At 45.9% G+C, this 16,613-nt stretch overlaps 1 protein-coding gene across 4 annotated transcripts in view; it reads right to left on the bottom strand.

Annotated features, from left to right (window-relative positions):
• The window catches only part of LOC126298317 (serine/threonine-protein kinase Pak), a 114,004-nt gene that overhangs the window by 51,398 nt on the left and 45,993 nt on the right, over positions 1 to 16,613 (bottom strand). For all 4 annotated transcript variants that reach the window (XM_049989616.1, XM_049989614.1, XM_049989615.1 and 1 more), the window contains exon 4: positions 5,868 to 5,995. In XM_049989616.1, coding sequence (XP_049845573.1) covers positions 5,868 to 5,995 — 128 coding nt within the window. The remainder of the gene's footprint in view (positions 1 to 5,867; positions 5,996 to 16,613) is intronic.

The following is a 16,613-nucleotide window of genomic DNA, read 5'->3' on the forward strand; positions in this document are numbered from 1 at the left end:
CTTCTGTTTTACTTTATGACTTTCTGTCAATTACTACGAACTGTGACCTCTCTTACAGGAAATCACAAATCCAGTCACATAATTGAGATGACATTCCATAACTCGCAATTTCACTACGAGCCGCTTGTGTGGTACAGTGTCAAAAGCCTTCCAGAAATCCAGAAATACGGAATCGATCTGAAATACTGAATCAATCTGAAATCCCTTGTCAATAGCACTCCACACTTCATGCGAATAAAGAGCTACTTGTGTTTCATAAGAATGATGTTTTCTAAACCCATGTTGACTCTGTGTCAATAGACCGCTTTCTTCGAGGTAATTCATTATGTCGAACAAAATATATGTTCCAAAATCCTGCCGTATATCAACGTTAATGATATTGGACTGTAATTAATGATATTGGACTGTAATTAAGAGGATCACTCCTATTACCTTTCTTGAATATTGGTGTGACCCATGCAACTTTCCAGTCTTTGGGCACAGATCTTTCGGCGAGCTAACGGTTGTATATGATAGTTAAGTATGGAGCTAACTGCTTTGACCCATATCATGTGAGAAAAGTGTGAACTGAGTTTCACATAATTGATGCCCGATGAATCCACGCGTGTTAACATGGAAGAGGCCAGTACGTTCCAGATACTTCGTTACGTTTGAGCTAAGAGTAATTGTAATCAAACAAGATTGAACTTGAAGATGATCCACATGAAAAATGTTCAAAAACTGTATCCGGAGACAAAAAAAATTGAAATTCAAAATATGATATAGTAGATCCTTCGACTGAAGGTGTGTGAAATAGCTGGTACTATAGTTACATGAGAAAGAGTACGGTATACATGTACCTACATCTACATACATACTCCGCAATCCACCATACGGTGCATGGTGGAGGGTACCTCGTACCACAACTAGCATCTTCTCTCCCTGTTCCACTCCCAAACAGAACAATGGAAAAATGACTGCCTATATGCCTCTATACAAACCCTAATCTCTCTTATCTTATCTTTGTGGTCTTTCCGTGAAATGTAAGTTGGCGGCAGTAAAATTGTACTGCAGTCAGCCTCAAATGCTGGTTCTCTAAATTTCCTCAGTAGCGATTCACGAAAAGAACACCTCCTTTCCTCTAGAGACTCCAACCCGAGTTCCTGAAGCATTTCCGTAACACTCGCATGATGATCAAACCTACCAGTAACAAATCCAGCAGCCCGCTTCTGAATTGCTTCTATGTCCTCCCTCAATCCGACCTCATAGGGATCCCAAACGCTCGAGCAGTACTCAGGAATAGGTCCTATTAGTGTTTTATAAGCGGTCTCCTTTACAGATGAACCACATCCATCTTCCCAAAATTCTACCAATGAACCGAATACGACTATCTGCCTTCCCCACAACTTCCATTACATGCTTGTCCCACTTCATATCGCTCTGCAATGTTACGCCCAAATATTTAATTGACGTGACTGTGTCAAGCGCTACACTACTAATGGAGTATCAAACATTACAGGATTCTTTTTCCTATTCACCTGCATTAATTTACATTTATCTATATTTAGAGTTAGCTGCCATTCATTACACCAATCACAAATCCTGTCCAAGTCATCTTGTATCCTTCTACAGTCACTCAACGACGACACCTACCCGTTCATCACAGCATCGACAGCAAACAGCCGCACATTGCTATCCACCCTATCCAAAAGATCATTTATGTAGATAGAAAACAACAGCGGACCTACCACACTTCCCTGGGGCACTCCAGGTGATACCCTCACCTCCGATGAACACTAACCATCGAGGACAACGTACTGGGTTCTGTTACTTAAGAGGTCTTCGAGCCACTCATACTTGGGAACCAATCCCATATGCTCGTACCTTAGTTAGGAGTCTGCATTGGGGCACCGAGTCAAATGCTTTCCGGAAGTCAAGGAATATGGCATCCGTCTGATACTCTTCATCCATGGTTTGCAAGATATCATGTGAAAAAAGGGCGAGTTGCGTTTCGCAGGAGCGATGCTTTCTAAAGCCGTGCTGATGCATGGACAAGAACTTCGCTGTCTCAAGAAAATTCATTATACTCGAACTGAGAATATTTTCAAGAATCCTGCAACAAACCGATGTTAAGGATATTGGTCTGTAATTTTGAGGATCCATCCTTCTACCCTTCTTATATACAGGCATCACCCACGCTTTTTTCCAGTCGCTCGGGACTTTACGTTGGGCAAGAGATTCGCAATAAATGCAAGCTGAATATTGCCACTAGTTTCCAGAGCACAAAATTTTATCAATAAGAATTTTAGAACATGTGATATTATAGTTATGTTTGCCCCATGCAACAATGGACACAATAGCTTCTTAAATTACATTGTTAAAGTAACATTAAGTTGCATTTTTATACAAAAAAATTAGAGTTTTGTGCAATTTTTCATGTTTTGCAAAATGTAGGTGCCGAGGTCCACCATTTCACTTTTTCTTATTGATCCCCAAATTACACACAACTTTTTTATTGTGAAATGGAACCAAACTAGGGGTAGCACAAGAACAAACCAAACTTGAAACAGAACAGGCACCCTACTGGCCATCTTTATTTGTGCATTTTAAGTTTCATCATTTTTAGAAACAGTCACATCCGAACCCGTTTAGCATATTTACTGAACCATATGGTGAACGTGTAAACGATGAACTCAAATTTTTAAAAGGCTTCTTGAGATTCTTTGCTTTGTTTTCAACAGATTCTGACCTATCAAAATCAAAGGCTACTTTTTGTTTATTATCTCATCCAGTAGATTGTGTTAACACTACTTTGCCATTATCATCACTGGTAATATCGTCGTCTGTAATCCTACTGCCGTTTCACCCTTCCTGACACTCTCCTCATTTTTTGATCCATCCATGATTTTGGATACGTAGCACTTTTTGAATTCTTTCCATAACAGATTCTCTCAAAAGTCACTGTAGACAGTAAGGATCCAGTGATCCAGTTCTCCTTGAAGAAGTAATCCACTGTAAAACTATGACAGATGAGTCTTGAAAGACCCATTTACAACAATAGCCATAATCTGAAGTTGTGACAAGCCACTAGCAATCACTAATAGGTCAGTGCTGTTCTTTGATATCAGATCCGTAACTTCCTGGGTTATCCTCCACTTTTCTTTACATCTTAAGATAAAGAACCTGCTATCTGGCAAAGCAACCAGGGCAACTGTTATACTGGCCTTTTCATTGAAAGAATTTCTTATAAAAAGAATTTTAATGGCCTTGACATCAAGTATAACATTTGACTGCATATCAGAATAAATAGGCAGCTCATTTGTTTCCCATGTGACCTAGCAAATACCTGTACTTACACTAATTACATAACACTGAAGTACCATGAGAAGTCACTAAGCTAGCATTGTTCCTCACCCTAATGTAAGACCTACATTCTACACCATAGTATGCACCAGTCCTTATTTGCTTTGAACTTCATGTCACATGCTGTGGGAATATTTTTCTGTATCTCCAGCACTTTCATTCTGATAACTTCACTAGTAATCGAGAAGTCTTAATTGTGTTTCTCTCACAAATATTTCACAAACTGTTGCTCCAATACATTAAACATTCCTCAATTCAATCCTCTGTAAGTTAGGCAGGTAGAACTGGCATTCTTTAATTTGTTGTTCATCTGATGCCATCTACAAATGCTCACTTATGTGGCAACCGTTTTTCCTACTGCACAGTTGCTTGTGGTCTCTGCTGCATAAGTTACCATTGAGTTAAATTAGCATTCTGTTGTTTCTGTGAACCAACTGTGGATTATGAACCCATAAATCCAAATACCTCAAGTGACAGCTGTGATATGCATCCATTATTGATTGCTACAATTTATTGTTCTTACGGCGATGAAAATCAAAGCAAACACAATAATGTTGTTCCTTTTAAGAATGTTATCCTGGCAAAACTTAATTATAGACATAACAGTGATGGAAATTGCAAATTAAATTTAAAACCAATTTTTCCCATCCCTCCCTGACTCATGCTGACACTGCAGATATCTGGACACTGATCTAATAATGCACTAGGTTAATCATTTGTTCCAACCACGATAATCAACCATATTGTGGTGCACAGACATCACTGTTGAAGGAAGGAAGAGTATGGTTTAACATCTTGCTGACATTGAGGACGAGATGGAACAGAAGATCAGAATGTTTCAAGGACGGGGAAGGAAACTGACCATGCTCTTTCAAAAGGAACCATCCTGACATTTCCCTGGAGCAATTATGGAAATCGCAGAAAACTGAAGTCTGGATGTCCAGACTTGAATTTGAACCATCGTCGTCCTAAATTAGAGTCCAGAGTGCTACCTACGGCAGCACCTTGGTCGAGCTTTGCACCTTTGTTGACTCTCTTTTCATCTGTTGTGCTCCATTTCAAGTGTCATATGTGACCATAATTACGTTAAAATGATGTCTCCTGTAGAAATACATACTACAGTCTAGTTTGTCCCCACCTATAATGCCATTTCAATTCCAACTATGTTTTGAGTCAATCAGACAGCAGTTTAAGCATGGTAAATGTCATAAAAAGTGCAGGGCATGGATCACATTCCTGTAGCTGGTAGCATGACAAAGTTTATTGCCCACTCGTCATTCCCTTTCCTGTATTCGACCTAGTGCTTGGATGAGCTGCTGCTTCCATGCCCCCTCTAAAGCTGATGAAACTGCCAAATTAAATCTGCACATCACACCACTCTCCTGAAATACAGGGTAACCCATGTAGTCCATCATATAATCATATCAACACAAACTGAACAAGGAAAGAATGAGGTCAACAATAATTTTAACTACATATCATGAGGCAAATAAGTGAGAAAAGAATTTACATGAGAAAGGCAACATTCACTCTTCGCCATGTTACAAAGCAGAAAATAAATCTTGGGTCATATTGATTTGAAATGTTGAAATGAACTGTTAACACATGAAATAAGGGAGTTCAGCAGGTGAACAGGTCAAATTTTGCAGGGTAGACATCATCCAAACATTGTTGTTTTATGAACAAGATATCTGCCATGTTGGCTCCTCTGTAACACTGAAACAGAGAAGTCTATAGCAACATATCATGCACTATGTGTCTGCAAAGTTTTCATTTCACTCTCAAGATACAATCACAAAATTATTTATTATTCAAATTAATGTGCAAGTCAGACTGCCTCCTTCCAACACCACAATGCTTCCTTCAAACACCTCAGTCACACATAAAGTTGTGCATAATTAGTGAGTGCCATCATCTGTCACAGGACACCAATAGCTCTGAATATGCACAACTTTTTTATTGTGATTCTTGAGCCAGTGGTTGAGTACAAGAGAATTTATTCTGAACTACTCGGCTATTGATTATGATGCCATAAATTTCAAGATTATCAGTCTTGTTCTCAAAAGCACTGTACATTCCAAAATGCAACAGCTAAAACATACAGTCAATGTAAAAAATTTTTGAGTGTCACAAAATAAGAATAGCTAGAAGTCATAACCACAATTCTCAACAATTTATTATGGTAACTGTTGTTATGACTATTGCTTTGTGGAGAGTATGATGATAATGAGAATTTGAGAATGAGCCAATGATAATGCTCACCTCTATACTTCTTATGGCACAATAAAAAATTAGTAACTCAGCAGGTAAGCAAGAATTATATTATACTCATCAAGTCTGAACTAACACTAACAGTTTACTTACACCATTTAACGTTTATTTATGTGAAAGTGCATGTCGACTGTAAAATGTGATTACTGCAAAATACACCACTAGCACTGGCAAAGCACTGTTTAGAACATATAAAAGAATGTTACTATCTCTAACATTTCTTGTGACTTAGTAACATGTAGCAAGAGTCTTACCACTTTTCCTCCTGCTTTGTATCCCGAAGGTTTTGCTGGTGGAACTGGAGGTGCTAGCTTTTGTTTCACTTGAGGGGACCCATCTTCACCCCATGTGGGGATATTTCTTCCTGCTAACACTTTAGGCCCTGCAAATTAAGAATATAATTCTCAGTAAATTTTGGACTGTTGCTCAAGCAACAAAAAGTACAAAGGCAATGAAAAACAACAGTCTGTATACTACATTTGTGAACTTTGTAACATCCAGAAAGAATGGTCCAAAAACCCAAACTTAGCAGATCAATGGAAAGTGTACCAGAAATAACTCGCTGCTGCTGCTGAGAGGTTATCTATGTATAGGTCCTGTAGACAGTGGCAAAACTAGGATATGACAGGTGCGCCTCACACCCAAGGTGTTATTTCCGTGATGGATACATCTTTCTCACAGGCAAAACATTTGATCGGCAGTGAAACAATGAAAAAAAGAATTGTGGTGTTGTTGCAAACAAAGCGTCTCTGGAGTGTGCGTTATTCCAGGCTTTGAACTGAATCATACAGACAACAATTACTGAAATGTGTACCTTCTACTTCACTTAAAATGCATTTTATGTCAAAAAATGAATAAACAGGCCATGTAACAATGGAAATTAAACAAAAAATGTCACAAGGGAGGGACAGGGGTACAAAATAAAATTTAGCTACATACCCCATTTACACCACTGCAGGCAGTGCCTTCCTATGCAATTGGAACGGTCAATCTTACATGAAACTGACAATATTATGAAGAGGAAAGTTGCTACCCACCATATAGCGGAGATGCCAAGTTGCAGATAGGCGCAACAAATAAAGCTTTCAGCCCACGCAGCGTTCGAAAAAAAGTGTGACTACAGTTGCCCGAGACTGCAGGTGTGTGTGTGTGTGTGTGTGTGTGTGTGTGTGTGTGTGTGTGTGTGTGTGTGTGTGTGTGTGTGTTTCACGAAGGCCTTACGGGCCAAAAGCTTTATCTGAGACAGTCTTTTTGTTGTGCCTATTTGTGACTCAGCACATCTCCACTATGTGGTGAGTAGCAACTTTCCTTTTCATAATGTTGTTACATCCCAGCCTGGAGCTTCCATTGTTTGATGAAACAGAGATAGTGAGAAGTGGAAACATGAAGGCAAGTGACACTATGTTTCTTCAACATCAACATCTTGATCAACACACAACAAATTTCACATGGGTCAGAATGATCAGTCTGTGAAATAGTGTGTGTGTGACTTAAGGAAATCTTGCATGCTATCGGTAGAAGGTGGGGGGGGGGGGGGGGGACTACAAGAGTGGAGAATTTTTCAATGAGAGCACTGTAGACAGCTACAATGGGGCATCCAGGATTGTTTTACTTATGGGTTTTGGGAAGCAAGTAGGTGAATGTGTAGGGGTCACTGGAGTGAGGAGGGGGATGCATTTGGGGAAGGGAGTCTGGTGTGGTCCCAAAGCTGTGAGTTGGAATTCAAGGTTATGCTGGATTTCTGGCATGGGATCACTATTGCAGAGCCTGTAGATTAAGGAGTCAATGGATGGATGCCTTCTTTCAGGTAATAATTGCTGTTCACAATGACAGTGGTGGAACCTTGTCCGCAGCGAGGATGAGGTTCAATTCCTGTGTAGCATTTTATGCTGGCATGATCACCAACCAGCTGTCCACCTAAATGAGTGACCACCACCAAACTGTGGCCAAGAACAGAGTTGACCACACAGTGTTAGAAAATACTGCTGACAACAACATGCCAGTCTCAATTTAAATGACTGTTTCACAGCCCATGAAAAATGGAACCTTCCACCAACCCCAGCTTATCTAACTATGTAGACAGAAATACTTTTGGAATAAAGGCCACCACTCAGCACAAAGCAGAAGCATTGAGTTGTCTATAGGAATATACAAAAAAAAGAAAACTTGCTAGCTTTTGTCAATATCCTTTGATGTGCCAGAGTATAAAGCACATGCACACACACGCTTAGGCAGACTGATGGGCCGAAGAGGGGGCCGAAGAGGGGGCGGCAGAGGGCGATGGGGGCCGAAGAGGGGGCGGCAGAGGGCGATGGGGGCCGAAGAGGGGGCGGCAGAGGGCGATGGGGGCCGAAGAGGGGGCGGCAGAGGGCGATGGGGGCCGAAGAGGGGGCGGCAGAGGGCGATGGGGGCCGAAGAGGGGGCGGCAGAGGGCGATGGGGGCCGAAGAGGGGGCGGCAGAGGGCGATGGGGGCCGAAGAGGGGGCGGCAGAGGGCGATGGGGGCCGAAGAGGGGGCGGCAGAGGGCGATGGGGGCCGAAGAGGGGGCGGCAGAGGGCGATGGGGGCCGAAGAGGGGGCGGCAGAGGGCGATGGGGGCCGAAGAGGGGGCGGCAGAGGGCGATGGGGGCCGAAGAGGGGGCGGCAGAGGGCGATGGGGGCCGAAGAGGGGGCGGCAGAGGGCGATGGGGGCCGAAGAGGGGGCGGCAGAGGGCGATGGGGGCGGCAGAGGGCGTTGGGGGCCGAAGAGGGGGCGGCAGAGGGCGATGGGGGCCGAAGAGGGGGCGGCAGAGGGCGATGGGGGCCGAAGAGGGGGCGGCAGAGGGCGATGGGGGCCGAAGAGGGGGCGGCAGAGGGCGATGGGGGCCGAAGAGGGGGCGGCAGAGGGCGATGGGGGCCGAAGAGGGGGCGGCAGAGGTCGATGGGGGCCGAAGAGGGGGCGGCAGAGGTCGATGGGGGCCGAAGAGGGCGCGGCAGAGGTCGATGGGGGCCGAAGAGGGCGCGGCAGAGGTCGATGGGGGCCGAAGAGGGCGCGGCAGAGGTCGATGGGGGCCGAAGAGGGCGCGGCAGAGGTCGATGGGGGCCGAAGAGGGCGCGGCAGAGGTCGATGGGGGCCGAAGAGGGCGCGGCAGAGGTCGATGGGGGCCGAAGAGGGCGCGGCAGAGGTCGATGGGGGCCGAAGAGGGCGCGGCAGAGGTCGATGGGGGCCGAAGAGGGCGCGGCAGAGGTCGATGGGGGCCGAAGAGGGCGCGGCAGAGGTCGATGGGGGCCGAAGAGGGCGCGGCAGAGGTCGATGGGGGCCGAAGAGGGCGCGGCAGAGGTCGATGGGGGCCGAAGAGGGCGCGGCAGAGGTCGATGGGGGCCGAAGAGGGCGCGGCAGAGGTCGATGGGGGCCGAAGAGGGCGCGGCAGAGGTCGATGGGGGCCGAAGAGGGCGCGGCAGAGGTCGATGGGGGCCGAAGAGGGCGCGGCAGAGGTCGATGGGGGCCGAAGAGGGCGCGGCAGAGGTCGATGGGGGCCGAAGAGGGCGCGGCAGAGGTCGATGGGGGCCGAAGAGGGCGCGGCAGAGGTCGATGGGGCCGAAGAGGGCGCGGCAGAGGTCGATGGGGGCCGAAGAGGGCGCGGCAGAGGTCGATGGGGGCCGAAGAGGGCGCGGCAGAGGTCGATGGGGGCCGAAGAGGGCGCGGCAGAGGTCGATGGGGGCCGAAGAGGGCGCGGCAGAGGTCGATGGGGGCCGAAGAGGGCGCGGCAGAGGTCGATGGGGGCCGAAGAGGGCGCGGCAGAGGTCGATGGGGGCCGAAGAGGGCGCGGCAGAGGTCGATGGGGGCCGAAGAGGGCGCGGCAGAGGTCGATGGGGGCCGAAGAGGGCGCGGCAGAGGTCGATGGGGGCCGAAGAGGGCGCGGCAGAGGTCGATGGGGGCCGAAGAGGGCGCGGCAGAGGTCGATGGGGGCCGAAGAGGGCGCGGCAGAGGTCGATGGGGGCCGAAGAGGGCGCGGCAGAGGTCGATGGGGGCCGAAGAGGGCGCGGCAGAGGTCGATGGGGGCCGAAGAGGGCGCGGCAGAGGTCGATGGGGGCAAGAGGGCGCGGCAGAGGTCGATGGGGGCAAGAGGGCGCGGCAGAGGTCGATGGGGGCAAGAGGGCGCGGCAGAGGTCGATGGGGGCAAGAGGGCGCGGCAGAGGTCGATGGGGGCAAGAGGGCGCGGGAGAGGTCGATGGGGGCAAGAGGGCGCGGGAGAGGTCGATGGGGGCAAGAGGGCGCGGGAGAGGTCGATGGGGGCAAGAGGGCGCGGGAGAGGTCGATGGGGGCAAGAGGGCGCGGGAGAGGTCGATGGGGGCAAGAGGGCGCGGGAGAGGTCGATGGGGGCAAGAGGGCGCGGGAGAGGTCGATGGGGGCAAGAGGGCGCGGGAGAGGCCGATGGGGGCAAGAGGGCGCGGGAGAGGCCGATGGGGGCAAGAGGGCGCGGGAGAGGCCGATGGGGGCAAGAGGGCGCGGGAGAGGCCGATGGGGGGAAGAGGGCGCGGGAGAGGCCGATGGGGGGAAGAGGGCGCGGGAGAGGCCGATGGGGGGAAGAGGGCGCGGGAGAGGCCGATGGGGGGAAGAGGGCGCGGGAGAGGCCGATGGGGGGAAGAGGGCGCGGGAGAGGCCGATGGGGGGAAGAGGGCGCAGGAGAGGCCGATGGGGGGAAGAGGGCGCGGGAGAGGCCGATGGGGGGAAGAGGGCGGCGGGAGAGGCCGATGGGGGGAAGAGGGCGCGGGAGAGGCCGATGGGGGAAAGAGGGCGCGGGAGAGGCCGATGGGGGGAAGAGGGCGCGGGAGAGGCCGATGGGGGGAAGAGGGCGCGGGAGAGGCCGATGGGGGGAAGAGGGCGCGGGAGAGGCCGATGGGGGGAAGAGGGCGCGGGAGAGGCCGATGGGGGGAAGAGGGCGCGGGAGAGGCCGATGGGGGGAAGAGGGCGCGGGAGAGGCCGATGGGGGGAAGAGGGCGCGGGAGAGGCCGATGGGGGGAAGAGGGCGCGGGAGAGGCCGATGGGGGGAAGAGGGCGCGGGAGAGGCCGATGGGGGGAAGAGGGCGCGGGAGAGGCCGGGTGGGGAAGAGGGCGGGGGAGAGGTTGATGGGGGGAAGAGGGCGCGGGAGAGGTTGATGGGGGGAAGAGGGCGCGGGAGAGGTTGATGGGGGAAGAGGGCGCGGGAGAGGTTGATGGGGGAAGAGGGCGCGGGAGAGGGGATTGAGGGGGGAGGTGGAACAGCGGAGGGGGGTGGCTAGCTACTAGGAGGCGGCGGCCAATTTGCTGGCCAGGACTACAGGAGGTAGGGTGGCAGGTATATGGGCTAGCGAGATTGTCGCTGCCAGAGGGCAGAGTCACACATTGAAGGCAAAATGTGGGTGTGAGTTGGGAGGGATTGACAGGATGGGGGAAGCAGAAACTTTTGGATGGAGGGTGAGAGTACAGTGGGTTACCTGAGATTGAGGCAGGGCAATTACAGGAGCAGAGGATGTCCTTTAAGGGTAACTGTTATTTGCATAGTTGAGACAAGCTTGTGGCAGAGAGAAGGATTCAGATGGCTTGGGCTGTAAAGCAGCCATTGAGACTGAGCAAGCTGTGCTCAGCTGCATGTTGTGCCATTGGCTGGTCAACTTTGTTCCTGACAAAAGTTTGCCAGTGGCCATGCATTCTGATGGACAGCTGGTTGATATTCATACCAACATAGAGATTGAGAAGTTCCAAAGAAGAGCAGCAAGAGTCATGAATGGTACATTTAGCCATCGTGAAAGCGTTACAAATCTCTCAGAAAGTTTGAAGTGCGACACACTTGCAGATAGACGACGCACTAAACGGAAGGGGCAGCTCAGTAAATTTCAAAATCTGATCTTCGCCGAAGATGTAGCACAGTGCATATTTATTACCACCAACTTTCATATCGCAAAATGGTCACCATTCAGAGATAAGGGAAATTAGAGATTGTACTGAGGCGTTCAGACAGTCATTTTCTCTCGCGCAAGCCGCGAATGGAACAGTGGCGGGGGGAATGTGACTCTGGTGCAAATAATGCACTCTGCCACACACCACTTGGTGGCTAGTGGAGTATTTGCAGTGGAGTTGGTGTACAACATGGCTGCTTTCACAAGTGGCCCAGCCTCTGATGGGGCACTGTAACAAGGATATACCTGTAGGTATCAACAGTTCTATGGCGTAAGTTGATTGCCAGGTTGCTGGAATACATGCCATCGTATCAGCTTCCAGAGTCCAGGGATCATCAATCCCTCAGACTGTAATAAGTGTGTGAACAATATTACTGGCACAACTGATGGTAAAATGTAATGTCTTAAAAGGAGTACTGTTTCAGGCTGTCTTATAGTCTAACACACATTAGGTGGTACCATAGTGATCTTGCAGCTGCATTATGGACAAAAGATAACTTATGATTTGGGATACCATAGGATTCGGATTACTCAGGAGAAGTTCATAGGAACACATTTCGATGAGCATACTGGACAAGCCCATTGCAAAGGAGCAAGAATTCCAGCTGCCTGTAAATTTCAAGTCAACACATTCTAGTGTCATTCTTGCTATTATTGCTGCATACAGCATGGTACCACAGTCTTCAGGCACAGCAGATGCAGGAAGATTGCTTTGAAGTCAACTCCATTACATTTTGTGTAATGTCCTTAATGTTTTACTGGGAAAGGTAAATGAGAGTATTCAGCACTTCTCTCACCACATAACAGCCACTCACAACTGAACCCTCTCCCCCTATCCACATCTCCCATCTCTTTCCTGGGAGAGCAGTCTGCATAGGTATATAGGCTACAGGACAAGTTTCATTTTATGTATTTTACAATATGCTTTCTCTACTCCAACACAGACATGGCAATCTGAAGAGCAAAGCCCAATGTACCACCACTTTCAGGCAACTCCACATGCCACATTTCAGCATAGTAATGTCCAGCCACATGGGATGCAAAATGTGGAAGCCATCTGAATGAAAATAGGTGTCACCGCTTCCCTGGTCTACATGTTTTCCTATCAAACATGTCTGGCGTACAATTGCTCAAAATTTTTTCACCGCTGTTCTCTTGTAACCACTGTTAACACAAGGCTACAGTAAATAATTCACTTGTTTTCAAAGTTCTATATTTTCTAATGTTTCGCTTGTACGAATATGATTGATACATGAATAGAACCATAAGCTCACTGGGTTTACATTGCTCCCACCAGTTGGCACTACGAATGCACTGTCTCGACAAAATGCTGACAAAGCAAGAAAAGAATTTTTGTGTTGGGAAATGTGTGATGTTCATCTGTTACAACATAGCAGTGTGCATTCAGATGGAATTATGGAAAAGAATCACTTTGTAAACAGAACACTGTGCATCGACAATTTAAGGACACTAGCTGTTCCTGTAAACAGAAAAGTACCAGTCAGCCAAGTGTGCCAGAGGCAGCTGTGGAGAGGGTGAGGGGAAGTTTTGTATGTAGACCAAAAACATCAACACTCAGTACAAGCCACGAACTTTTAATACTGCAGCAAACTTTGTGGAAGATTTTGCAATGGCAGTTACATTTCAGACTGTACTGCCTGCAGCTCATGCAACAATTAAAACTGGAAGATTATGACCAGCACCTTCAATTTTGTATCACAATCCATGTAGCACCAGAGAATGAACATTTCACCTCCAAGCCAATATTCAGTGATGAAGCTACCTTCCATTACCTGTAGAAGTTAATTGCCACAATGTGAGACTGTGAAGCACTGAACACACTCATGAAATGTGGTGCATGAACAAGATTTATCGAACGTTGATGTTTCCTGTGCAAAGTCACACATGAAGCTGCACAGGTAATTTTTTTTCTGTGAGAAGACTGACAGGTACCTCATACCTTGATATCTTGCAGTTGTGATGGCCATTTCCAAAAATGTAATCTTCCAACAAGATGTGGCACCCCCTAATTTGAGTACTGATATATGTTGATACCTAAATAATGAACTTTCACATCTTTGGATTGGGTGTAGTGGCGAAGATGACATGGCTCTATTCCCTTGCCCCCCTCCCACCAGGTCACCTGATACAATGACTTGTGATTTTTCCTTTGGGGATACATTAAGTACCATGTTTACATACCTCTACTTCCAAGAACATTGGTACAATTCACACAAAACATCAATGCTACTGTGATGAGCACTGTCAGGATGTTGTTACATAAAATATGAAATGTACTTTACCACTACTTGGACATGTGTTGTGTGACCAGAGTGGCACTCCTAAGACATTTGTAGAGTGTAAAATGCAAACATGGGAAGTTTACAGTTCTAGTTGTGCGTTTATGATATTTGTGCACATAATACTTTGTAAAATACAGATTTGAAAACAAATGAATCATTTATGGTAGCCCTGTACTTATACATAAAGCTCATGGATGAAGATTCCCCACGAAAATATTCAGCCCATCCTCGATGTGATTTCGTGATGTTTACAGGCTCCAACTGCAAAACATAAGAGTTGTAAAGTGACTGCCCAATTTAAAAGTCAGAGATCATGTAGAGTTCTGTAACCTTAATTTATTACTGACTACCCTATACACAATCTATGGTAGGAAATTAACTTCACTCACATGTAAATTCATAGTTGCCTTTCCACAAATGTTGCCATGCTTCCCATGGGTACAAAAAAATAGTACATTATTCACATTCAACCACTCTGATAAAACATTTAAATCATTTTACAGAAATGTGACTGTATTTAGTAACACAACAACACTGGAAAAGTGTAAATATTGAGCACTGTGTCAGCCATACCAAATTCTAAAGTGTGTAGAATAACAATGGGGTAGAAAAACACAATAACTCTCAGTAATTTCCTAAGCATGCTTAGACCACCAACAGAAACAACACATCAATGGAAATGAATTTTCATATACAGAAACATTACCTGCAACACATTTTCACTTCCAACAACGTTAACCAGTAGTTATGACAAACAGCTAATATAAAATATTATCATCAGTCACTGCATGCAGTAATAACACACTGCAACAAAACATTTTTAAAAAACAACTTTTTTATTTTGATAACTGATCTTTATAGATTTTTATGAGCTGAATCCAAATCTAGCCTTAGTTTTTTTGTATCACCCACAGTTTTCAAGCAATATGCTTTCTATTATAGAGTATAAAAATCTTATGCTATACTGTAAAGGGGGAAATTAATGAAACACTTTGTTACATTGTAAGTACGGTTTGTATTTACAGTAAGCTACTTAAAACAATCACGTGTGTTAATAGAGGTTTCAAGTGTTAGCTGGAGTTGGTTTGTATTTTCTTTCTCTTTTTTTCTTTCGAGCTTCTTGTGTAGCTTTTTCTACGATGAGTCGCTTGCTGAACTTCTCGGTGAAATGACCAACAGTAGTCCCTCATGTTGCTGTTCCAGCAGCCTTGGTAACGTTTTTCCGTCACTTTAATGTCCTTGTGAAAACACTCTCCTTGCTCCTCATTAACATCTCCCATACTGTCCGGGAAGTAATCAAGGTGACTGTTCAAAAAGTGAACTTTCAGGCTCATTAAACATCGTAAAGTTTTAAACTTCTTTAACACTGTAGCTACAATAGAAACATATTCTGGGTGTTTTTCATGTCCTAAGAACTTTGTAATGACTTGCTTGAATGGTACCAATACTTCTTTCTCATTTAAGGTAATTGTGGATTGAAGGTTAATATCAAACATCAATTTTCTAATGTCAGGTCCAACAAAGATGCCTTCTTTTAGTTTAGCTTCTGAAAGGTGTGGAAACTTTTGGAAGAGATACTTAAAACATGGTCTATCTTTAGGCAAAGCCTTTACAAACTATTTCATTAGGCATGACTTTATATGTAGAGGTGGTAGGAGTATGTTTTTTGGATCTATAAGGTTTTTGCATAGAATGTTCTTCTCACCAGGTTTTAAAGACTCCCTCAAAGGCCAGTTCTTTCTGTGTCAGTGTTGATCCCTAGCCTTGCTGTCCCATTCACACAAGAAAAATGGAAATTTGGTAAAGCCACCTTGCTGAACAAGGAGCATGTATATAACTTTTAGATCGCCACATATCATCCAACCATAAGCAGAATAGCCTATTTTATTTAGCACTATTTCTAGGATTTCATAGCTTTCTTTCATATGTACAGAATGTCCAACAGGTATAGATGCATACATGTTACCATTATGTAACAAAACAGCCTTTAAACTAGTTTTGGATTAATCAATAAACAGCCTCCAGTCTTCCTTTTTGTATTCAATACCAAACTCATTCATCAGACCGGGAATGTCTGAACAGTACACTAAATCGCCTTCTTGTTGAACAAACTTGGAAAATTGCTGCACTCTCTTTATATACACATGTATATGCTGGTTCCAACTGCCAATAAGTTGTTTTCTTTCAATCCAGAGACAAGCAATTCACCATTTTTTTCGTTAAGCCCAGATCCCTAACCAAATTGTTATGCTTGGTCTGAGTAAACAATCTGGGCTCCAGACTTTCTGTATTACAATGGAATTCATGATCATCTGGTTCATCTAAATCACATTCTACATCAGAAAATAATTCTGTTGGAATAGAATTTAAATTATCTGGTGGTTCAGGAACTGGCAAATCTAAACCATGCCCTACTGGTCGGATGGCGGTCGGAAGGTAAGGGTAGCATATTACCTACTTGTTTTTCGTATTATGACCATAATATCAACACTGCAAAAGTAGCAATCACTGGAATGACTTCTTGGCTCCCTCCATATAATAGGAACAGCAAATCTAGAGGCTTTATTCTCCTTTTTGGACCATTTTCTCACATCTTCAAAACACACACACACACACAACATACCGTATGTGGTGCCCAAAATTTATCTTTATCACCAAGTTTCGATCCAAAGTACGATAGATAAACCCTTTTCACAAAGGCTGCAATGTTTCTTTGGTATTTTTTTAATCACAAATTCACCACAAATATAACAAAAACTGTCAGCAGAGTTTTTTCAAC

The sequence above is a fragment of the Schistocerca gregaria genome, chromosome X (assembly GCF_023897955.1).
Source record: "Schistocerca gregaria isolate iqSchGreg1 chromosome X, iqSchGreg1.2, whole genome shotgun sequence".
Classification (NCBI taxonomy): Eukaryota; Metazoa; Arthropoda; class Insecta; order Orthoptera; family Acrididae; genus Schistocerca; species Schistocerca gregaria.